The following is a 25,309-nucleotide window of genomic DNA, read 5'->3' on the forward strand; positions in this document are numbered from 1 at the left end:
GACTGCGTTTTGGTTTTCACATTTACACCCTAAGCTTTTTTCCCTTTAGCAGTGACATTCCCTAAAAAGTTTTTAAGGCCTGAACTCTGAAACTATGTACTTGATAATTTTAATCAAATTAACATCAAGGTTATACTTGGTATAAATATTCTCTGTCATTTAAACTTAGCCATCTTCTGTCTCAAAAACTAACACTAGGTAAGATCTTGCTGAGTTCTAATGCATTTAGCACCTACTCTCCAAGCAATTTACATGTTTTTTTCTAACGTCGGTGATTCAAAAAAAATTCACTGAAATGTAGATCTCAGGTAACTACTACAGAACCCATTCATGTCAGCACAAAATGACAAAAACTTACTGAAGTGAGTCTGCCTGACAGTGGTGAAAGTAAACCATATGAGCAACTTCTGCATCTGCAGCACCGTAAGGATGTCCTGACATCATTCATAGGAAACTGTTTCACTGGAAGCCACGGAAAATGAACTTTAGAACCAGTAATACATACCAGTAAAATACCAACTTTTTCTTACCTTGCTCCACAGGCCTGGGTGCCTATCTGCTTTGTTTACACGGCACTGAACTGAAGTCAGGAAGTTTTTTGTATGTGGAGCCTCAAAAAAGTGAGTCTCCTTATACCAAGGGGGGGAGCTGGGCCAGCTGGAAGGCAGTGCTCCAAAGGAGTGCAAAAGGGAAATGAAGCCTGCTCTTTTCTTTCTGCCGTCAAATTTTCAAGTACTGTTAAATCAAAAAGATGCCCCTTTCTGGAAGCTGGTGGTATACAGCAGTGCTGTGACCTCTGGCATCATGCTGGTCACATTGCCACGCACTGCAGCAGGTGATGGTAACGCTTCCTCAAGCTCTCCCTGCTTTTGGCATGCTGGGCTGGTGACAGAGCAATCCCTGCTATCGCCTTTCTTGGGAATTAAGCTGGTTTGCAAAGTACTACTTTCCATCCCAAAATTGAGAAGGAAAAGATCTCAGTATTTTCTAGGTTTCTCCCATTGTGTTTGATGTATCTATTGATGTAATGGTAATTTAACATCACTGTTAAAATTCTGTAAAAAGCAAAGGGGTACATAGCATAGATTTTTTGCCTCTTACATGGAGAAGTTGGAGTCTATCTGGGAGACCACAATAATTTATGCTTTGAGTGGTGGACTATTGCATTCTTACAGTGAAATCCTTTCACATAGACCATGATTATACAGCAGCACATCAGTGCTCTTTTAAATTCTGCTGCCTGCTATGACAGTGACACGTTATAGCTTGCTTACCTCTCTGCTCATATATGTGGTATTGTCCACAGAAAAACACAGTACAGCTTTGTTTCCAAGATAATGCATCTTGAGTGAGATTATGCCATTTTGTGAACCTGCTCAACCTGCCTGCAAAAGGTAGGAAGAAAAAAAGGTGAAGAAGCTCCAAACTTGGTGTCACGAATATTTTTTTAGACTTACAGTTCTCAGCTATTTATCTTTTGCCTACCTGATTCTATGAAGCCATTACTGACCCAGTATTGGACATCCTTTGATAACTTTCTTCCCCTCACACTCTTGAATAGTTCCAAGGGCAGCACTACAGGCCTGTTCATGTTTTAACCAAAAAAAGCAAACCCCTCAGTGTCTCACAGTGAACCGTTCTCTGCTCAGCTCTAAAATCTGAACTGCAGTTGTTGCTGCTGACTTGTTAATATAACACAGACATCGACATTTCCTGGTTACTGTAAACACTGAAATGCTTTTGGAGTTAATGGAGTACAGGTGCTGCCCGACGCTACCAAAATGTTCTCACAGAAACAGAGACATTTTTGGATAGAAAGAGCTGGAGGTCCACCTCGTCCAGCCCCTTCTTCACAGCATGAATATCCTGCTTCTCAGTGGGAATATCCAGATATGTTAAATGTCATGAAATAAGCATTCTTCCTAAGCTTAAGCTCCTTTATACCAGCAGGAACAGCGGTACCGCTGAACCTGCTGGAGCACAGATTTCTGTAACGCCAGAGCTGAGTGATGGAGTGGGTTTAGACAGGCCCTGGGTCTGCTGGGAAACCTTCCCAACAGGCCTGTGGGAAATGATGCTTACCATTCAATAGCCACCATTCTTTGCCTCGAATAAGGCCCAGAAAACACTGTGACCAACTGCCTGGCTGTTCTTCACTGTGGTAGCAAGAAGAAATTTAAAATCAGCTTTAATAAAATGATTAAAGATCCCGTAGAAGTGTTCAGGTTAATAGGGGTTAACTTGGGCCTCAGCCAAATTGTGATTCTGGTCATTATAATTTGCCTACCTGAAATCCTATCCCCTATTGCAACTGGACACGACATTCTTTATTTCCTGTCCAAAAATGTTAGTGGCATTGCTTTGCCATTACACAGCTGCTGTGCTCGGTTCCAGCAATGGCCGCATGTCAATTCTATTAAACATTTTTAAAAAATCTGTTGAATAAGTTAAAATAGTAGCTGCGCAATAAGTAGCACAGGAAGTTCTAAAAATCCATAGCTTGCATTATACTGTTATTGGCAGTATCCTCCCATCAGTCAGTAACCTGAAATCTGGGAAAGCGTTTGTGCACGAGCATTTGTGTAGCTGAAGAAAGTCCTTACCCTTTCTTAAAAGTAAACTGGTCTTGGCAACAGCTCCATTGAATTGTCATTAGAACCTGTTGTCAAAACTGGTCGTGTTTTCCTGTGTAATCCAGGAGAGTTAAAGAAAAAAAAAAAAAAAAAAAAAAAAGAACAAGCTCCCAGGTCTCTGAACCAATATCCAGATATGGTGTGTGCTAAATCGCCACTGACTGCTGCAAAGCTTTTTTTTCTACAAATGTTTCAATTATTTCTACTGTGATGATAATAACAGTTGGAAGCCTGAAAAAAAAAAAAATCTTAGTTTAGACAAGGTCCCAATACAATATTAAGGAAATGAGCACAAGAAAGGTGTAATTTAGAATAATATATTTTTGTCAAGCAACAAAAAGGTGGGGAAAAAATGTGACACCAGAAGCTAGAATGAGAAGAGCAGGGGCAATGTTCTGCGCTGAGACATTTCTTGTTTCAACATAACCGCTCACTTCCGCGGGTGCATTAATCACCTTCAAATGTCAAGCTCTGCTCCTGTAAAAAAATACTATATCTACACGCATAAAATGTATGCCACATTCCCAGTTGCTTAATCATTGAAGAAGTGATTATTTCTCCAGTGACCACGAGCTTTGCCCAGCCCAGGCTTTCATGTCTGCAACATACTATACTTTAAAGATGTCCACAGAGCATCCTACCAAAGACATTGAAAGTTTATTGGTGCTTGGTATATTTTGGCCATTTTTCTCTGCTGAGAGATGGGCAAGGGCTTCTGTGTCTGCATTTCAGAGAAATTTTCAATTTGAGTATAAGCTTTGTTGTCTGCTAGAGGTAGGCACTAGAGGTGCTCTTTTGACTTAGTGATCCATTCACTGACCATCCGTGCCACAGATACCTCTCTATAACCTTTTTCGCTCCTCTCACTGACTGCAGCATCCTCCTACCTATCATGTGGGGCCTTCCCCTGGGGTTCATTGTTCTTGTGCGACAACTTAGGCTGAGTTAAGGAGGCATGAAAAGAGCAGGAGAGGGATTATTCAGAAAGAATCTGCAGGAGCTAGCTACGGCTAGGATCTGAGATACGGATAGAAGTCCAAGGTAAGGTTGGCCAGCTGGTGAAAATCCTGCTCCATGGTAAGAACAGGAATGTTGCAGTTGTTTTCTAGAAAACAAACAGAGAACCCTGAATTTTTCTCTAATTTTATTCTTTAAGAAATGAATTTTCTCTCTGGAGGAGTTTTTCAGGTGAAAATTCATGGTTGCTCTAGGAAGAACTTCTATCCCATGTTTGCCATCTCATCGTTATTCTCACTTACTCTGCCTTGATAGACATGGTCTGGTCTACTTGAGTGCATCCCAAATGCAAAACCGCTGGCAGTCCTCTGCTGTCACCATTCATTGCAGTTCGCTCTGCCTTTATGTTGCATCCAGCGGAGGCTGGTTGGCTGACGGCTGAAGGCCCTTCCGCTATCTATCATTCGCTCAATATTAAAAGCTTGATTCCCACAGTCTGTCTGCATGGGATGCCAGCTTTCATTGTCTACCCATTACATTTTCAAATATGCATTGGCACGCTTTCTCTAAAGCTGCCCCTCATGCTTGGGAGTTGGTCCTCTGAATATATTACGATATCGCATTAACCTCCTGTGAGACCCTCTTGCTAACTTGCTTCGTGTCAGTGCCTCCAAAAATGAATTCTGGCGTGCTAACACCAGCAGTTAGTACACTGGCCAGCATTGTTTTATCGTTCTCATGTACTCTTCCCTTCCTACCCTTCTCTCCACTGGTGTCTTGGTTTATGTTTAGTTTGCAGTTGCCTGAGGGCAAAGATTGTATTTTTGTTCCATCCAGTTTCTGGTTCTAGGTACTTTGGTATTACAGTTTCTTATTAATAATATACAACCATTTGTCATGTGAACAGAAAAAAATCTTAATTCCCCCCTTCCCCCATCTCCTCCATGCCAGTTCCAGCAAGGGAGGTGGAGTGCAGTCAAACAGCAGATACTTTGTTACTGGAGTCTGTATCTGAGCATACTTTGAGCCTTTGCACATTGAATTCTGCAAGAAGTCCTGTTTATTTCAGCATTAATCACCGTGAACAAAAGTGAAAGAATTTGGCCCCAGCTAATGCGAGACAGCAGCGCTCTGCTGCTGGCAAAACGTGGAGTGATCCTTTCCCAGGGCTTCAGGAAGCTGCAAGGGAGAAGGGCAAACAGATAGGTGCCAATCTCTCAATAAACTGGGCAAGAGTGAAACAGCTTTATAACTGATCCCTATTAAAGCTACCTTAAAATGATGATCATTTGCATATAGAAATAACCAGCAAGGAGAGCGTGCCAGGGAACAAGCTGGAACATTTTGTCTTCGTTCATAGTGATTCTTGTTTTTCTCTCTCCGAAATATTTGTTTGTTTACTTAGATGTAAAAGAGGACACCTACTCATGTCCTTGGTACTTTTCACATAACTTCAACCACAGAATTAGTATGCAATTCACTGCAGTCTGCTGTTAGGAAAACAAGCAGTGGAAAACCTCAGATCTTTTCTTCCCTTCCAGAAGTAAGTCAGACTTGCAACATCAGACTTGGGACATTCAGCCCATGATAGAAAACAAATTCCAGAGCTGTAGGACCCCCAAAGAGATAAAGATCATTGCCAAGGATGTAAATATTACTTGATGTATGTATATCCGGCTGTCTGAGCTGCTATTTGAAGCTACAGAAGTACAACATCATTTGGAGTATAATAAACTTCATGAAGCTTCATTAATTTACAGTCAGTTCTTGAGGACTTATTGTAAAGGCGTATTGTAAAGTTTGGTATTGTGCTGATTAGCATCAGATTGCATCAGGGATCCTGTACTGCTAATTGATTTCGTCTTTGGTTCTGTTATTTCTTTTTAAGATATACAAGTTGAGGAGGTTGTGCCCACCGAAGAGCATGCAGTAACCAAGGTTGTGCTCCTTTCTTGTTTTCCTCTGCAAGGCATTCCCGGGTTTGTTTTTCCACAAGCAGACCACTCTTCTGATGTGGTTAAACTAACACAAAATGCTGACTCTCAGTAACTAAGGTCTAGAGGAAAAAAAGGAAAGAAGTTACACTTTTATTGTAGGCTTTCAGTAGTTTACAAATGGCAAACCGATAGGTTGTCATCTCTGTCTTTCCTTAGGCCTGATTCTGTTCTTACCAAACGCACGGGATTTTTTGCAGTGACGTTGTCAGGACTGGATCAGGCTGCATAATGGAAGCTGTAACAAATTAAAAACACACTTCTAATTAGAGGCCAGATTATTATGTAGCATCAATTAACTTGCCATTTAATTACCATGGTGATTGGGAGGAACTATAAATTGCTAAATATATAATTAGAACATCAGACTTCTGTGCCACAGTGGCATCAGAGCATGGGTGTAATTAGGTTAGATTTTTTCACAACGTTGTACATGGTTGCAAGATCTCCAGAGACAAATACCACTGTCATTCCTGCCAGTATTCTGTTATCAATGAGAAAAGGCAAATGTCATAGTTCAACTTCTTTTAGGGCAGCTGGGAATTTTCTCCTTTTCCCTTCATCATATACATTGTTTTTATTGCAATTATTCTGAACAGAACCATCTTGGCAAGACTAGCATGAAGCAGGAAAACTGCTCTTTCTGTGGAACATGTTCTCACCCCCCACATCCCACCCTCCCCAAAGGTTATCCGTCTTGTTCAGGATATCAAAAACTTCCAAACTGTGGACAAGAGCTCTGATCAGTTGGTTACTTGGGCACTTACCCAGTCAATGAAAATGTGCGGAGGAGGTCCAGAACGTTACCTCTTAGTCATGCTTCCTAACATCCTAAAAAGAAGTGAAACATCTTTGACCTGTGAGTGATCCCTAACACATACCTTTCTTCTAGCAGGTTGTGTAGCGCAGCTTTTGTTGTAAATGCTGCTATTAGGTGTAATACATCAAAAATACCTGCACTGGTAACTTGACTTGTGAACAGCTGACTGTGATTAAAGATGTATAATGGGAATGGGCCAGTTGTTGCATGAGATATTTTCTCATTACTCAATAGCACTGTTTTCTCTGGGGAAAAAAAGTACAGTATCTGGTTTTGCTGCTGGATTTAGTTTTCCGCAGTAATGGCAAGTACCTGGAATTAGTAAGATTTTTGTCAGTGCCTGCCACAGAGATCAGTCTAGGCTTGCCAGTTCTGTTCTACTGCTGATTATGAAATACAGCCATATCGCGGGCATTTATCTTGGTAACCTACGGTGAGATAACACAGTATTAGCACTTGCTAGTATCTCATTGCTAATTGGCCATTTTCAGTAAAACTAGACGTCTAGGAACATTTTTGATAAAGGAACATCTTCAAAGTGGTATAAAAGGGAAGAGAATATCTATTACTGTATCACCACTTTCTGGCCATTACTGAAAGGAACTGAAGAAATGAAGACATGTTTTCCAGACAGACTGGATGCGGTGAGGGGGCACCTCCAAGTGTGGCTGCCAGAGGACCACTTTTGGAGGTTACAGTGCTGACTGACACGGACCGTAATCTGTGGGCAATGACACAGCAATATGGATAAAAACCTTTAAAACTGAAGTTGTGATTTCCTGTCTAGACCGTGTCATAGCTGATCTTTATATGGCAGCTGAGCAGGGTATCAGAAATCAGTTGCTCATCTCTACCTGGTTCCTAGCAGACAGGAGCCCCTGGCAGAGAACAAGCACTGTGAGTGTTACATACCATTAATGGCTGTATTGGTAGGGAGCTAAATAAAGTGAGACAGAGGTCAGAAGCTGATTTACAGGGTGAAAAAGCTGATTGCAGGAACTGTAATCCTCTCTCCTCCCATTAACATCAGCAGGTGTTTGCTCTGGATCATGGGATGTGGAGGTATTTATGTAATTATGCTGTCCTCCTGCCAGATGTTGGGGGCATCTGGCCCTGGAAGAGTTTGTCCAGTCAGTTGGAGGATGCTGTAGGTTGAATTGCAGACGGATGAGTGACATACAGTATCTTTACAAGTTCTGTAGAAGTACATCATCACCACCATATTACATAAAATGCAGTAGCTTAAGATGAGTCTTAAGCATTTTAAGAACAGGGACAATGAAAAAAAAATCACATCAGAGGGTAGGCGAAAGACATTAGTAAAACTGAGTGGTAATATGGAACACAGCTGTGTGTTTGCTTGTAGTTTGTATGGGTATTGCTGACATTACAGCGACAATTTTAATTTAAACAAGATGGGGATATCTGTAATGTTTAACATGATTGCTTCACCAGGGTATTCAGCTGTTTCAGTGCATGGCAGTCACTTTAAGGAACATCAGCTTCTTCATTGCACATCACAGACACTCTGCAAAAATAGTAAGTAATAAATAATGGTTTGCAACCGAATGAAATTAAGCCCCTATTGTCCTTTCCTGCTATCAGACTCTCTGCTGCCAGTAATGCTGGGAACCATCCGCTCCATGGGCGGCGAGAATAGGGAAAGGGCAATCATTACAACAATATTTCCCAGATCCCAGAGGAAGGAGAGGCCCCAACTTGGTTTCCTAAATGGGGTAAGGGCGCTGATGTTGGTCTCTGGCTCATCTAGGGATGGAGGAATCAGAATTCCTTTTTGTCTGCAAATGTGTGCAAGAAGTGACTGCCAGAGTTTAGTTATGAAACCTTTCAGGATGGCAGGAGCTTGTTAGAGAGGAGATAATGAAGGGGGTATGGGAGGAATGAGGCAGGGGGAGGGAGGCAGAAGATAAGTGGGTGGAACGAAAAGAGGGAAAGAAATGGGAGAGACTGCGTTGCGAGGAGAGTGACTTTGGTGGAAAGCTGATAAAAAGAGACCTCAGAAAAACTATTTTATTCTGGCAAAAGTACCGTCGGGGGTGAAGTGGCTATTACTACTTCCTGAGAGAAAGATAACACCCTGCTAGCCGGGTTTTCTGTCACCTCGTTGTGGCTGACCTCCCTCTGCCACCCCAAGAGCAGCAGGCCCGGCCATCGCTGGTGGGCACCAGTGGGTCCGGGCTGCCCTGAGGAGGGCACCCAGGGGTGTGAGCACCAGCCCAAGCTTGGGTGCAGGCTCACGGGGCGGTTGGGACCCAACAGATCCCAACCGAAGGCTCCCCAAATCAAGCAGGGTCACGAAATTTAGGCGCAGGGCCACCTAAAGTTGACACTCGGGCCACCGAGGCTGGGTGGTGCCTGGAGACACAGCTGGTGCCTGAGGGGAGCCGGGGTCGGCCATTTCGCACCGCCGACCCCTCCCGGACTGTGGCGGCGGGTGTGTGTGTGGGGGGTGCGCGACCCCCGTCCCCTCAAAGCGGGGCCGCCCCCGGCTCCGGGCCGGGTCCCGGGGCACCTTCCCCGCCCCGCGGGGGGAGGCTGACGGCCGAGCGGCGGCCCCGGGGCGGGGGCGGGCGGCGCTCAGGTGCAAGGGGCGGCGGTGAGGCGGGCTGCGGCGCGGCGGGGCTGCCCCGCGGCCCCATGTGGCCGCCGGCGGCGGCGCTGAGCGGGGCCGCCCGGGGCGGCATGAGGAGGCACCGAGGATGAGCAGCCAGCGCCGCCCGGGCAAGGCGCAGCTCCGGCGGTCGCTGAGCGAGCAGCTGCGGGACTCCACCGCCAAAGCCTGGGACTTGCTGTGGAGGAATGTCAGGGAGCGGCGGCTCGCAGGTCGGTCCCGCCGCGCCGCGGATTCTGCCGCACGGGGCTCGGCGAGCCCGGCCCGGGGAAGGGGGGCACCTGCCCCGGTGCACCGGGAGCAGGCTCGGGGTCGTGCCGGGCTCAAGGCTAGAGCGCGGAAATCCAGGTGGGCGGCTGCCCCTCCGCGGGTCGGGCTCACCTGCGTGTGCCGTCGGTTTTCTGAGGCACCGGCAGGTTCAGGTGGGCTCCTCGGGGGGGTGGCGTGCGGGGAGGGCTCGAAGTCCCCCGGGAAAAACGGTCTGCTTCGTTACAGGCGCTGTCACGGCTCTAGGGCAACTCAGTGCTCCTGAGGCTCGGGCTCCTGTCCCCAGGTGGAAAGCAGAAGGACAGAGCAGGTGCTCCGGGAGGTCGAGGCACTCCTAGAGCACTCCTACAGCAGCGGCACCTTCGCGTCGTGTGTGTGACTGATTTGTTTGGGCAAAATGCTTCATAAATGCAAAGATGTGGAGGGTGCGCAGCGGGGCGAGGTAGATTTACGGTACTGGGAAGCGATACATCAAGATTTATGAGCAGAATCGTGTATAATGAAGGGTAATTTGTTAAGACGGATTCCTCTGCCACATCCCCCAGCACTGTTAGGAGTGTGGTGACCTTGCCCAGGGCACTGTGACATGCTGGTATTGTACAATGCGAGGGTAAACAGCATGAGGTATGAGTGCCTACAGTTTGTCTACAGCACAGGACTTCATATGTACATACAGTTAACATAACGGACGTAAATTATGTAGTAATTTTTGGAAAATGAATCAGAAGTGGGTAGCTTCACTAATAAGTTATTAAACCAGTTAATTCTGCAGTGTTACGGTTACCCAAAATCTAAATCTGTCTTTGCACGTGATCTGCTTATTCCTATATTAAAAGCAAATGCCAGCAGACGTTCAGCAATGACACTGGCTTTTTTTTTTTCTTTTTTGGTCAAAGACAACTATTGCTTGATTGAGCAAAGGACCTGGGCAGGCTGCCACGAAGCCATAGCCAACTTCTTAAAGCCACTGTGTATTAAAATTGATGGTGTCAGACGTTTTGGTTAAGGTGGATAGAATACTAACGTCCTGGATTTATGCGCTTCCGTAACTTAAGTGCTGTTCATGATACATATGTCCTTTAATTGAGCGAATTACGTGACAGCATAACACAATGTGTACAAATAACATCTGTTGATTCCAAGTACGTTCTGTAGTTCCGATACTTTTATGTCTCAGGGATTTTTGTCCTTTCTGTATGTATTTGTCACTCTGGCTGCTGTAGCTGCAACACATATTGGTATGCCTCCTTCCAACTTCCATTAATGGGAAGGGAGGGGAATTTAAATCTAAAAACATCTACATGTGTTGTCTGGCTTGCTGGTTGCCAGAGCAGCTTCTCCATCACAATAGATCCAATCCAGCACAGGTAGGTAGTTGTACAAGTTCTCTCTTTTTCCCAAAGTTGACATCTGTGGTTCAGCCCTGACAGTCAGGGCAGCAGTGTAACCAGTGGCTGGTTTTGAAGAATAACAACCAAAACAAAATGCAGTTTTAACCATCAGTGTGCTGTCCTGTACAATCAAGACGAATAAAGGCTTGCAATTAAGTCACCATTGTGATAACAGCTTTGCCAGCACTTACATAATTACTCTTTTGGTCTACTTTACTTTTCTATTTATTTGTTAAGGTTGTGCCAGTTGCCCAACATATACCCACAAAGAAAGTATGTACAGGACAGCTACTGCTTCTTTCATAGAAATCCTGTCACGGAGGAGCCATGGAGGTCTGCAGTCCTCCTGGTGGGATCTGCACTCCCAGTGGGATTGGCACTGGGAGCAGGGCTGGTTGCTCAGGGCTTTCTCCAGTGTTCCTCATGAGGATCCTCTGCAGGATCCATGTGCTGGAGCAGAGGCGTGCAGTATGCAGCTGGGCAGCAGGAAGGAGCTGAGCCTTGACTGGAGCAAAGAGAGAGCTGAACCTTGGCTCTTCTGCTCTCAGAGAGGCAGACAGCATGGCTGGGCTGCCGTGACAAGTAAGCGGTGCGTAAAAAGACCACTACAGTGTGCGTCCACCCTTTCTCCAACCTCTCAACCTTTTAGTGAGAGGATCGAGCAGTCTGGTCCCTGCTGTGCTCCTGGCTTGGGACTGTCCCACACTGTCTCATGTTCAGGCAGGAGCTGTGGTGCCCAGCAGCTCCCAGTCACTCTTCTTGATTCGCCAACCTGGATTTGTTTCTTAAACAATGGGTGTACCTGCTGCAGTGATGCAAATGCCAGCCTTAGGTTTTCTGTGCTTACCATAATTTTTGCAGAGGTGGTTCACATGCTGGTTATGTTCCTGCTATGCTTACGTTTTTTGTTAGGATTCTCAAACTCATTCCTTCCCTAATATGATCACTTTTATGTCAGTTCAAGATTGGAAACATGAATTAAGCTGATAAAAAGTATCTAATGCACTAATTCACGGTTTACCATAATTTTAAAGAAATCTGCCATGAAATAGGTTTTTGTGGCTTTTTTTGTTGCTAGCAAAACGGAGCAGCTTAGCTATGATGAAGCACATACTTTCTGGCTATTGATTGGGAAATGAACCAGGATTTAACTCCCTTGTTGGAGTGGTGCCCTATTGGTCTGAAAACTCGTATTAAATACCATGTTTTACTGTTAGGGTAGTTCTGGACCACTATGCTATTATGGAAATTTGGAACTCGACTTACACATTTAACAAACCCTTTAACGATAATGACCCCAGGGTGTTTCTGAGATCACTACTCAAATCTCGATCACCTGTTACAAGAAAACACAACGAGCCTTAGTTATTACATCCGTAGTATGTGGCTGAAAAGTACGCTTTCAGTTGCTATACGCTGAAAAAATCGGAACAAATATATTTAAGTTTTGAAGCTCAGGACTTCACAGTCAGGAGATGCCAGGGGTAAGGTTGCCTGTTGCTGCCTTGCTGTCCAGCCTCCTTACAGAGTAGGACTGTCTTTTAATGATGTTATTGCATCCCTTTTTTTTTTGCACAGAACTTTCTCCCTCATTCATTGTACGGGGTAACAATCCCCATAGCTGAGGGTATCAATCTAAAGCCTGATGCAAATTAAATTTCCTCGCTGAGTGTTGCAAACTTCTTGCCATTAACGTTTTAGCTGTGTTCCTAGAAGTTGTAAGATTATGTCCCATTCTACAGATGGGAGCCAGAGGCACGATGAGATTAAACTCACCAGTATCAAAAACTGAGTATTAGAACTTGAATTTTTAGTAGTTATATTTCCCTGTTATAAATACTTTAATACTTAATTGCTCTCAGTGACTCCTGTTGCACAATAATTATGCAGATCAGGTTTCCAGGATCTAATTGTGCTAAACTTGCAGAGTAAGTCACATTTCCTGCCTGTCTGGACAAATTTTATATCAAGTGACTTGCTGCAAATCAGACAGACGTGGGCAGACACTCAGGGCCACCGTTTACTCGGCGTAGTCTTAGAAACCCCATTTTTTCCTGCTTGTTGTCTCCCACCCTTCCCTGCATGCCTTCCAGCATCAGCGAGAAATAGAGCAGGAGTCCTGCAGCAATTGGCTTAATTAGCTACAGGGCTCTGATCAAGGGCTGGATCGTTGTCTGTCATCAGACAGGGAAGTGTATGTGAAGACACTGCCTGGTGTGGTCTTGGGCAAAGATGAAAAAAACAACAAAGGTCCTTGGACCCCACTCAGTTTGGGGCCCGGCCATTCCCCATGCAAATGGAATTTGGGGCAACTTTTCCGTGGGTCTTCAGTGGTTTGCTCAAAATGGCATTTCAAAGTTTGATAAATCGGCCGGGTTTGGACAGATTTTTCAGAGGCTGGTACTAAAATGACTCCTTGAGCCTTCGCTGTGATGGATGAAGCACTGGTGAATCAAGTAGCATGAAAATATGCAGTGGGTCAATGGACCTTGGCCTGAAATTATCTTGGAAGTGGATGACCTGCAGCATCAAAAATTGTGAGCATGAAGCAGGTTCGTGACTTAAAGCAAATTTTACTCTGAACAAGCTGAAATTAAGGTCTTCAAATGGAAGGGTTTAGAAAACCTACGCTTTGGGCATCCCTGATCAGTCAGGAAGATCTTACACACTGATACGCAGCTACAGGTATCTCTTCAAATGTGACTGAAATGCGTTTATGTCAGAGATGATGCCGAACGTTAGCTGAAGTAGGATAGGAAATGGAGGATAACTTGTCCAGCTGAAAACGTGGGAAGGCATTGTGAGGCAGAAAATAATTACCACATCCAGAATTTGGCAGAGACATCAAGGCGATTCCCCCTCTCCTCCAAAGAGTAATTTGTGGTTGGTTTGTGGGCTGTTGGGTTTTTATTGGGTGCAAACGATCAGGCGTGAGTTTGTGATTTTGGGAGTCTGTGCTCCCTGGCACGAGCAGAGCCATGGGGACAGGGGAAGAGCAAAAAAATTAAAAAAAAAAAATAAAAAAAAATGGTGGTCACAAGCAGAGCTAAATGAATTGTAGCAAAGATTTTGTTATGCCAGTGTGGAGCCAAAACCTGCCATATTTCTGAAGCATATGAAAAACCTGGAGTTTGTTGGGGTCAGTCTGGTGTGCACGCTTTTATGTCCCGTTTTAAAATGATGCCCGTGTTTTCAGAAAGCAAAGCAGAGACGTTCCCTACCCATGCACTGGAGAGCACAAGATGCCGATTCTCGTGGATGTTGATAAGACGTGGAAGTGTAAGCTCCCCCCAGCCCTAACCCATCAATGGGAAAAGACTGTCCTTTGTCAAGGAGAAAAGCTATGAAAGCTGTTCTTTATTTGGGATTGAGTGCTTCGGGGAAGAAAAAAAAAAATGACTTCTGAGCGATTCTTTTGGTTTGGCGTGCCAGGAAATTTTCTGTGGTTGTATCAGTCCTGCAAACAGAGTGATAGCCAAACAAGTAGTCGTTAATCTCATAAATTACATTAATCGCTCTGTACACGCAGTATTAACGTTGGGAGGGCTTTCTAGGTGAACTTCTGTGAAATAAGTAGATGCTTCTCTTTGCGTGCAGGCAGCGTCCGTGCTCTGTAATTTCCCTGTCCTCCCCGAGATGCTCCCCGAGGACCAGGGCCCAGGCTGCGAGCGGGGGCGGCGGGGGCAGAATACCACCATTGTGAGCGCTGCCGCCACCTTCCCATGACCCGCGGGAGCCAGAAGTGAATTCCAGAAATACAATTACAAAAATACCAATAGGCTTGGCGTGCCAAATGTTTCTCTATCAGCGGGAGATTGTGGAGGGAGCCACAGGCTCCCCGCAGCCTCGAAATTCAGAGAGAGAGGTGATTTTTTTCATGCCCTCTCCCGTGGCTCCGCTGCCGTTCATCACGTGAGATCTGGAGTGACTCTGGAGGAGCTGCAGAGCTTCCGAGAGCAACAAGAAAACTAATCTTCTGGTTTTACGTTTAATACACAACTTCTGTATGTGAACGAGTCCTGCTTCCATCAAAGAGAGCTATATCAGAGATTATTTTCCCAAGGGAAATGCAAATTCAAATTTGATTACTTAATTTCCTAACATGAAGCCCAAAGCTCTGCTGATAAAATGACAAAGCGCTGCTGACAAGAGGGATGGATACCATTTGGATCAGTCAGTTGTGACTTAGCTAAAGAGGAAAGATTCTTGATAAATCTCATTTAGTCTGGAGCTTGGGTGTTCACTGGTTTTAATCATACATTAATCTTTAACATATACCTATATATTTTTTCTAGGACGTTATGAGGTCAGTCCTGTTTCCACTACAACTTATTTATGTTTATTTTTATTTTTGCTATTGACTTTGTGTGGTTCCTGAAGCATCCACCAGGTTCTTTCAGTTCTCAGTAGGCAAATGTTTCTCCATATTTCTCCGCACCTACACATGGCCGTGGTTTGTTCCACCGGTAGGTGTTTCCTGTGCGACCAGAAGCCTGCTGATGACAGTCAGTGTGCCGCACAGTGCTTTTCTGGAGGATCCCCGTTAGTCTGTAATTGTTGCTGATGTCTGCAGACCATGATACTTGAAACAAATCAGAGTACTGTTTTTCCAGAAGCAGAATGTGTAGTACAAAGTTCCTGTATGTTTAGATGGATGTATTTATTGTTGGGTTTGTGTTGTTTGTTTTTTTTTTTTTTTTTTGATACACAGGAGCTCACATAGACTGGTATAAATATTTAACTTATTTGTCGGACTTTAAACTGTAACAATGCTTCTCCATCCCAAGATTGCTTCTTAATACCAGTCATGGCATGCTAAATTACCCGTCGTTTCAGTTATTTCCTACTAGGTGTGCTCTATTTTTATTCATATGACCGTAATTCTAAAGGCCACTTTTCATATCCCCACTCAAGTGACTTTATTTACAGTAATAACTATGCTAGACCGTTCATACAGAACATTTATATCCACAACAAACTGTGAGCTGCTAAGTGAGCGCCATAGCAATTCGCATCAATACAGCCTCGTGGATGGCTGGCCAGCAGGCTCCTGAACACGAGAAGTTCCCGGACTCGGGATGCCCCAGCAGGCTGGACTCTCACCCTGCTGCCTTCCAGTCACATCCCCAGCACGATGGGATTTTCAGTTTCAGGAACCAGCAAAGAGTCACTTCTGAAGTGAGTTTTGTGTCATCGCTTTCTGTTTGAGTGAAAAAAACCTGCAACAATCATTCCTTATTTTATTTAAAAGTAGTCACTCATAAGGGTTCTGAGAATTTGGATGACTTCATGGTTCAATTTGTGTAATCCTTGCCGGCAGTACCAGAATGGCCGTATCACAGAGCAGTGCTTTGACGTGTGTTTGCCTTTCCATGTTTTGTATCTCTCATTTATCTTGTGAGACAAACGTGCTGTCTTGCTCTTCCTATTTTCCTTTTACTTTTTCCTGTCATAGCACAGCCAATTCCTGCAATGTTACGTGTCATGATTTCTTTAAAACGTTATCAGCTTGAGTCACAACTCATTGAGAAACCCAGCTTTCAAGTGAAAGTATATTTTACTTTCAATAAATGTGAAGTTTATTTAAATCTCAAGTTTGAAAAGGAAAGCTTGAAATTCTGAACTTCAAAAAAAGATGGAAAACAAACAAAAAATCCTGATGGATTTTGTAAAATGTCAGAGTTTTAAGCCAGCCTTGTGATTTTAGAGAGGTGGTACCTGCCTTATGAGTCTTAAAAAATTAGTTTGGGGAATATTATTTTCACTTATTTTCAATTTGGCTGATGCTTTCTTTTGGTTATTGCAGACTTAAAAGTAAGGCAGTGTAAGAGGCTTCTTGACTGACATCAAGCATCCACAAGAGCACTGCGTTTCATTGGCTCCTCGACATGTCCTGTTTACAGCTCAAAAATGAAAATATTTTGACAATCACACCATCCTGGTGCAGCATATACTGCAAATAAGCAAAGATTAGATATATACAGAAATAAGCACAGTAAGTAACTGCACTTGGTACAAAGAGGGATCAAGAACATTTGCAATTAAGTGTAATTGGTTCCAAATAAACCCAAACTCCAAAAAATCATTGAATTAATTTAGGTAGTAATTTAAAATACTGCTAAATACTCTGCCAGTTGTTCCAGTAGAGGGCAGTAATTTACATACAGTGATTTCCAGCAGTATGGGTGCACAATATGCCTGGAAGAACACTAGACACAATAACCGGTTTTATTAAGACGAGGCAATATTCAAGGCTTACTGAATGCCTCAAGTACAGTGTGCCATCCTGGAGTTTTACTTTCTGTGCTTTTGCAGCAGGACTTAATCACGTTTAATTACACCAGGATTTATGCAAGTCATACTCAGCTCACTTGAGTAAATCACCTCCACATGCCCCGGTGCTCCATGCAGAGGTATGCAGCACATGCCCTCAATTTAATGCTACAAAACCCCGGGACTCAGGGACTGTGACACAGCTCTTGCATTGTTTTGGGCACTTGATGGAAGAAATCTTACCAAAAAACATGTGTTAGGTTCCCAGGGTAAACACTTGAGGTCAGAAACTATGGATGCAGCCCCTCTTACCTGCAGGGTGCTCATCTAGAGCAGTGTGGACAAAGCAACTCTGCATCTTTTGGCCTGGGGTCCTGAGATTACTTACAGACTGAATGTGTTTAGCAATGTCAAAGTAGCCCCAAACTCATCAGAGTTTAAAAAAACAAAAAAACAACGCTAACAAAAAAACCAAGATGCTTCCAGCTAGAGCATCATCCAAACCTAAAACATACTCTGCTGTTCAAAGTTATCAGAGAGAATTGTATTTCAGCATATAATTTAATCAAGATACCGACTCTCCCCTGTTGTTGTTGAACTGTAAGTACATAGAAGAGTTGTTACGTCCAGAGATCATTTTTACAGCTCCGGCAGCATGCTGTAATACAGTGGAAGAGGAGGCACTGAAACTTAAAAATTTTGCATTTTTAAGCTGCAACAATTTGATTCCTAACCTATTTCAAAGCAAGTACCATTTAAAATTCCTGCTTAGCTGAGAATTGTTTAAACTGTATTTCTCTAGCATTAATGCTCATGCTGTGACTTGAAAGGTAGAATTCAAACTCTCTAATTGCTTTAATATATTTCTTTGAGTACCTTTAGTATCACATTAAATCAGAAAACATGCTAAATTGGTGCAGAGAAAAACATTTTTCAAGGGCAGGATGCTCCTGAACTTCTGGTATTTTGGCTGTCTGTACCTTAAGGCTTTAAGAATCAAAACATGGTGCTTTTCAGGGGTGAAGGTGCTGCTGGTTGGGACCTGCATGACTGCAAGAGGAAGACAGGACTCAGAGGCATCCTAAGATTTGCCTGTGAAAGTAAGCTTTGCTGAACATGCTCAAAAATAAATAGAGATTTGTGAATCCTACTCACTTAGAAGACTGCTGAAATGTGTATGGTGTGTCACCTACCTTAGTAAATACTTAAATAATTTGGCCCTGAAGATAAATTCACTGATTGAGAAACAGCTTTCTGAATTCCATCAACACTTTGCTAATTTTACTTGTTGAAGATCTGAGCTAATGCAGGGATAATCAGTGTCTTCTGTTGGTAGAGCTAAATGAATTGCATTGGTTGCCCCTTGGGGAGGCTGGTTTTGGGGCTGGAGGGACTCATGTCCCAGGCTGTGATGAGACAGAAGGCACTGACCCTTCACAGGTCATTTAGTACAGTAGCATTTTAAAGGAAACAAAAACTGGAGTATTGGTTTTATTACAGAAAGAATTTGATGGGAAAACACCTTCAGCACAGGAACATAGTTCAAACGTACCTTGTATATGTTTAAATCTGAGCTGACAGCAGCTTAAAATGTCTTTGCTTGGTCTTCTTTCACAGCAGCCTTAGAGGAAATTCAGGGTAATTGCCAGCTCCGAGAAGGGGATAGCTTGAGGGAGTGTTGAAAGAGAGAGGTCAGAACAGTACTGTAGCAGGTGATACCTCTCCGTCAGAATGCTGAAGAATTATACTTAGTGCTGGAAAAGAAGAGATCCTTTAGATTTGGGAATCACCTGCAGTTGGTTCATAGCTTGGAGTTCCCAAAAGTGTTTTGCATACATATTTAAAGTTTGGAGAAGTGGGACCTGAACATCTATCCCAACACACTGCTTTTAGGTATTTTCAATGTGCGTCTCGTTCCTCTGGTAAAGACACCTCCTTCTCCCCACACCACCCCCACCCATCCTGCTCTGAATGACATGCTATGTAATAGCTTATCCCGAATAATGCTGTAGTAAATTACTTGAGACTGTGAGTCCTTTATGTGTCATTTTACTGCTGAAAGAATATGTGATTGGCATCTCATGGTTTTACTCATTTTAAGAGGTCTCTTTAACATAAGGACAGATTTTATCTAAATAAATCAATTTTACAGGGAGATTTCAGCCACTGGATTTGTAGTAAGAAAGAACTTTTTATTTATGACATCGGAGAGACCACAGCTGGGAATGCACCCTTTAATAGACTCAGACAGATGGATTCTGACAAGTCTGTGAACTATTCACGCTCTTTTCTAGCAAATATTTTGCAGCAATCCCGACTTGCAAATGCTACTTCAGAAACAAATATGGGACTATCTGTCTCAAAGTGCAAAACAAAAGAGCGACAAGTGACTTTAAAATACTGTGGATTGAATACCTACGTGATATTCTCATGAAATTTAGGAAGGAGTGCTTTTAATGGACAGTAGTTATGCCTCGATGGTAAATGAAAGTACTAGAAGGTTTGTATTTTTGTAGATGTAATGAAGTTAGGATTTTCAGCAAAGGCTGGCACCGCTTTTTTGGCAAAACAAAAATATTTTCCTTTTGTAGAGTATTTGTCCATTTGTGTTTTCACTGTCTGAAACAGAGTAAACGCACGTCTTCAGAATAGCTCCCTCAATAAAGCAGCAGAAATAGAAGAAAATGATACAATATGAGCGAGTACTAAAGGGGGTGGTAGTTACAAGAAAACTGAAGGGAGGAGTATTGCTCTGCAGTGGTGTTGGTAGTCACTCAGATCACGTACCTTCGAGTAGAACCAGTGCATGGCATGCATTATTCCTCTTCAATTTTTAAAGTTTAATTTGTAGTTGTAAAATCTTACTGAACACCGCTGTATTTCTCACATCATAGGAAGGTGAAAATGACAACTGATTCTTCTTTTCTACGTAATTTATTACTTCATTCACCTTTACCATATCTTCTATTACTTTTCTCAGTTGAGATTTTCAAAGCCTCATAATAGCCTTGAGCCCATCAGCTGTCTTTGAACAGACTGGGAAATTGCATAGCCAAACAGACACAGTCAGCTTTCAAAATGTCAGTAATCTTCATTAACAGACATAATTGGACATATGTAGCCTGAACCTCTGGACCTGCCACATGGTGAGGTGGTTGGGGCTTTGCCCAGCATCCTTCCTGGGAAGAACTCTTACAGCTTCCTTATCAGTTAAAGAGCTGAACCTTTTTTATTTTTTTATTTATTTTGGCCAATTACACTAATGAAAATATACAGCAAGTTCTCCAAAACCAGCAGAAACACTCTGGAGTCTGTTGTAAGGATGGCTTCCGTCATCCTGACTTGACTCACTCCGTCCCTGCTGAAAATTAAGAAGCGTTAGTTCCTAGAAAGTCGGAAGCATAGAGTTTTACATCAGCGTGGCAAATAAGTATTTTGGTAATTACATTCTCTCCCTCTATATGTCCCTATGTCTATATGTCTATATGTTCCAAATGCTTTTATTTCGGAATGAATTTGATTCTGATAATTTGATTATGGCCTTAATTCAGCAGAGCAGTTACCTACCATATAAACTTAAACACAGAGTTAAGTGTTCACTTATCTGGACTCACCCGTTTTGTTACACTTAACCTCTAAACCAACAGCACATTCTCTTTAAACATAGTACGTATGAGTTCAGTGTGGTAGGATGCGTTCATCAGAAACTGGAAGGTACCAGAACATCTGTATTTCTGATGTATCATAAAGTAGAGGCTACTGTAGCTAATCTGATTCAAATGGAGATCAAATAAATTCCAGAATCTAGGTTAGAAAAGACACTACCGAATAAAATTGACTCTGAAACATCTGCTTTGTTTTATACAAAACCATAAAATACGTAATTACAGAACCGCCAGGGCTGTTTCTTTTGAAGGCATCCTAAACAACAAGGACATCAGGACAAGTGTTTATCAGGCCAAGGCAGATAGATTAATTGTGGCATGGCAGCCTTTTAAAGAAGCAGTTTCATAGGGATTATAAAACAGCTGGGACGAATTGTAGGTGGGAACACCAGGATCCGCAGAGCTGTTGTAAATCTCTGCATTCTAGGTCATGGCAGAGCTACAGCGCAGAGCACTCGCTCCTTCACCCCTTGTTGCTTTCTCTTAAGGCTCCTGGCTTTTAGAGGGCTGCAGTGATTATCTCCTCTTTATGGAAAGGATCAGTTGGTGCAAATGCTAGGGATCCTGAAACTGGGAAGACAGTTTATTGCTGTGACAGATCAGGCAACATATGGAAGGAAACAAGACTTTCTCCAGAGACAGATTAAGTTTTTGCAAGGCATTTTATTGAAATTTTGGAAAATAAACAGGTCATTAATTGGGTCCAGATTTAGCTACTGCAAATAGTGCAAAGATGTTGCAAACCAGATGCTTTCCCCTATTTGTTTTTACAGCCCTTTCTATTTGTGGATGCTCTTATTTAATGACTTGTTTCTCTAATAGAGGGCATTGTTTTACACCGGACGTCTCGTCTCTCAATTATTTTTGCCAGTAGATGCCTGAGTAAAATATGTGTGTCCACAGTGTTTCAGGGGGAAAAAACAGTCAGCAGTAAGCCAATAAGTAGGAAATAATTAGGAGGAAGCTGTGGAATACAGTGGTTTTTATAAAGTCAACATAATTTTTTCCTGGATTCCTCAGCATGTAGTAGTTTTGAGCTTTTGTCCATGCAGACCGTGCTAGTGCAGTGGTGGAAACAAAGACGCCTGTCCCTTGGACAGCATCCTGAGACTTGGCTTGCCAACGACGGTGTGACTGCGGCCCACATCAGCCTCTCACGGGCTTTTCTGAAGCATGTGGCACAGGCACTGACGTACCTGTCAGCCCTGGTGCAGCACAGTTTCCTAGCCGGATCTCTAGATCAAGGCTGGATCCCCAAACGGGAAAGCGGCAGCCACATCAGCTGAGCCGTACGGACTGGCAGACGTACTCTGAGAGAAGCAGTCGTGCTTCCTTTTCCACTTCGGTTTCATTTTGTCCCCGGAGTAGAGGCATTGCGTTGTGCTCAATCCACACAGCATGATTCATGTTATAAATAACATAGAGGGTGAGATAGGTGACTGCCCTGGCTTGAAAGCAGCGAGTGCGGTGGGGATGCCTTCCGAAAGCACTGAGCTGGTTGCACTGGGGGTCCTCTACAGTCAAGACAGAAGTAGGGACCTCCCAGAGCAAGTCCTGTCATCCTGAAATGGATGTCGGAGACAAGTGGGGTGAATTGCCCTCCGGGGGTGCTTGTTTCCCTCCACAGTCCCAGCCACGTGACAGCACCAAAGACGCCTCCGCAGGAGTGAAAAGCCGTCTCTTCGCCTGCCACCTGAGGGCATTTGATATGGAACTTGGTGAGACGCTGGCATCGCAGAAGTTTAATTTTAGAGATTGTTGCCCGCAGCATCTCTGGCTTCGTTTGGAGATACCTGCTCGAGTAAGCGAGGCAGCAGATCGGGTTGACAAGGCGCTTGGGACTTCGGTGGCACTTAAAGTTAGTAATGAGAGCTGCATGATTTTATTTTTATTCCTGACTGGTTTATCTAAGCAACAAGAGCAACAGCTATATATGGAATTTTAGATTTCCTACTGCATGTTTTAAAGTGCATTTTGAAGCCCACTTTTCAAACTATTGTTTAGTTATCCGATGTGTGAATGTTTGTTGCACTTTGTATGGTGTACTCACAGCAGAAGTCTGTCAGCCTGAGGTAGGTGCCCTGTTCTTCACAGTAGGTGCTAGTAGGTGCTTAGGAAAGGGTAGAAGGCCATGGCAAGTTTAAGGTATCAGCTCCTAGCTTGCAGGGTTCAGTAAATAGTTCTTTGCTGCTGTTGTTAACGAGGCTGCCAATTAGGAACAAAGTAAGAGGGAGGTTTACAACGTGACTGTGCACTTCCTAGCCGAGCTACACCTAAGCTGGTGAGACACAGAGTCTGTTTCCCGTTTGTAATCTTTTGGAAACGTGTAATCCTTCACATCACAATTACTACTTTAAAAAGTTATTTTCAAGTCATTCACAGGTGCCTCCCTGTCACGTGGACTTTCACTGGTCTGAGCAAAGGAGGAGCAAAGTTTATTTTCAAAGCAATATGGGTTTATTAGTGGTTTGGAAGCAAAACGTTCAGAATGCTATTCGGTTTTAATTTATGGTACAACCTATTAACACAGGTAACATATTATGAAACAGTGAGTGTATTATTTGTCATAAGTTCCATGGGACATAAGAGGGGAAAAATAAAGACCGAAGTACCTGAATCGCTGGTTCATTCTTTTGCAATCCGAGTGTACCGTACATAGAAAGAACATGAAAGCCAGTTCTCTTCTACACCAGTACAAGTCCTGAACAACTACGGGGTGATCGGTGGTTTTTGGTTTGGTGTAAAAGACCTCCGCAGCAGAATGGTCCTTCAGGTTCCACTTCTAGCTTAATTTCATGTCCTTGTAGCATTTACCTGTCAAGAGAGAAAAAAAAAAATCAGCAAACATAAACAGGACCAACCTTTTTCAGAGGTCAGGTGCAACTTCAGTTCTGCAATTTTTAGTTGCCCAATTTGAGATACTTCAAAGAGGTCTTATGCTCTGACGCCCAGAAAGTCAGAGCTTTGCGAGTGTCATGGAAAATCGACCCAAGATGAGTAGTTCCTTTTGAAGGTTTTGGCCAAGGAATTTTTCCAGTAAAACTACATTCCATAAACATGGAGCAACACCTTAAGTAGACAACAACAAATGAGGAACACTGCGGGTTTGATTTGAAAGAGAGCTGTATATTCAGAAAGTGGGTCGGGGAGGAAGCCTGGTAGAGAGTGACTTGAGAGGGTGCCAGCACAAACAGAGGGTAGACGGCAATATTTTCATCACACTGGAATCGAGATAGTAAAAGAGAAATTTGCTGCTGGGATGGAGCTTATCAACCAGCTCTCTTGGTCTACGTATTTTGAACAGAGAGGGAATCAACAGAGGAGAAGAAGTCTTGGTAAGTGGCTGCTGGAGGAGGGGGGAGGATGTGCACGTAGGTGTAGGGTTAGAGAGGGGAGAGGTAGAAAAAGAAAATATGCTGCAGGGCAGTACAGCTGACACGGGACAGTGCGGGGGGAGAGTAATTCATGCAATTTTCATTGCTGCGGCATGTTGGGCTCTGGGCTCTCTCCGGTCCTTCTTACTCACTGAAGGCATTTTCCAGAGCCAGGCTGTGGGGAAGGAGAGGAGCGGGCTACGTGCTCTTTCTCAGGAGAAGCAGCGTGGTGGCTGGCAGGGGAGCCATGTGAAGCCCTTTCCTCTGCATGGCTCCAGCTATTTGGCAGGCTTCCACTCCGTAAAAAAAACCACCTGCAGCTTGTTGGCCAGGATGACTTTATCCAGCTAGATAAATGAGCTCTACACTGTCCATATAGTGCATTGCAAACTGTGAGTGGGGAAAAAAAAAAAAAAGAAATACAGGTTCAAGAAATGGAAATTTTGAGTTGTGCACAGCATAGTTGGCTGCAGGGAGGCAGAAAATCCTGATGAGTTGACTTGCCCAATTCATGAATATCTGTTTACATTTTAAACCGTTCCACTGCTGATTTATGGTGGAAAGTCTGCCAGGGCTTATTTTTTCTTTTATAGCAAAAAAATACTTATAACTTTATGATACTCCTAAACCTCCTGATATTAAAAAATAATTATTATTTGGGATTAAAAGCCAAGGGGAGCATGATTTCTGTTTCAAACATACAGGGAAACTAATATACTCTAGAGAGCCATTGATGTAGATTATGCTAATTTCTAGCTCTGGGTGAGGGATAAGCGATACGTGCATGCCCCATATTTTCCCTCACTCCTATATTTGTGAAGATGCCATTTAGGCACTGGGATGGCAAAAATTCTGCAGCCAGCTAAACGTCTGAGTGTGTTGGTCGCAGTTGCAGTGTCACGGTGGGGGACTAGTGACCAAATTCACTGCTTGCCCATATTATGCTCTGTGCAGGACCTTTTTTTGGTTCTGGGATGCTCAAATGGGTAATCATGGGCAGGGAGGAGAACATCATGCACACCCTGGTCTTTGGGGCACGTGGCACATGGGCAGACCTCAGCTCTGCGCTGGATTCAGTGCCCTCACTCGCCCTCGTAGCAGCAGCACGGGACTGCCACACATCTGGCCAGGGATGGTGGCTGCCATGAGGCTGAAGTCAGCTTGGTTCACTAGGGAGATGAGAGAGGTGGAGGCAGAAACAGTCCCTTCTGCTTCTGCAGAGCACCTCCGTGTGTGCCCGGCTGCCATCCAGCAGCAGAGCCAAGACCCGACATTTTGGTTGGTGCGTTTGCTTTGTAGAGCC

General features: G+C 43.7%; 1 protein-coding gene and 2 long non-coding RNA genes across 7 annotated transcripts in view; 2 read left to right on the top strand and 1 right to left on the bottom strand.

The window, feature by feature from the left end:
* STARD13 (StAR related lipid transfer domain containing 13) overlaps nucleotides 1-25,309 on the top strand; it is a 296,363-nt gene that overhangs the window by 138,287 nt on the left and 132,767 nt on the right. Inside the window, exon 1 of one of the 4 annotated variants that reach the window (XM_040543791.1) lies at nucleotides 9,045-9,248. The exons of the other annotated variants lie outside the window; for them this stretch is intronic. Coding sequence (XP_040399725.1) covers nucleotides 9,125-9,248 — 124 coding nt within the window. The 5' untranslated portion in view covers nucleotides 9,045-9,124. Of the gene's footprint in view, nucleotides 1-9,044; nucleotides 9,249-25,309 lie in introns of those variants that run through there. 4 annotated transcript variants of the gene reach the window in all.
* On the bottom strand, nucleotides 2,949-8,821 carry LOC121063417. Its single transcript, XR_005815963.1, has 3 exons — nucleotides 6,352-8,821; nucleotides 5,762-5,822; nucleotides 2,949-5,646 (listed from the first exon to the last, which is right to left on the bottom strand). It is a non-coding gene; the product is annotated as an uncharacterized LOC121063417 (long non-coding RNA).
* LOC121063398 lies at nucleotides 9,261-24,668 on the top strand. Of its 2 annotated transcripts, none has more exons than XR_005815961.1 (3): nucleotides 9,261-16,689; nucleotides 17,985-18,067; nucleotides 18,585-24,668. It is a non-coding gene; the product is annotated as an uncharacterized LOC121063398 (long non-coding RNA). The 2 variants fall into 2 exon arrangements; XR_005815960.1 differs by having other exon boundaries at nucleotides 9,261-15,872; nucleotides 16,501-18,067.

This window comes from Cygnus olor, chromosome 1 (genome assembly GCF_009769625.2).
Source record: "Cygnus olor isolate bCygOlo1 chromosome 1, bCygOlo1.pri.v2, whole genome shotgun sequence".
Taxonomy (NCBI): Eukaryota; Metazoa; Chordata; class Aves; order Anseriformes; family Anatidae; genus Cygnus; species Cygnus olor.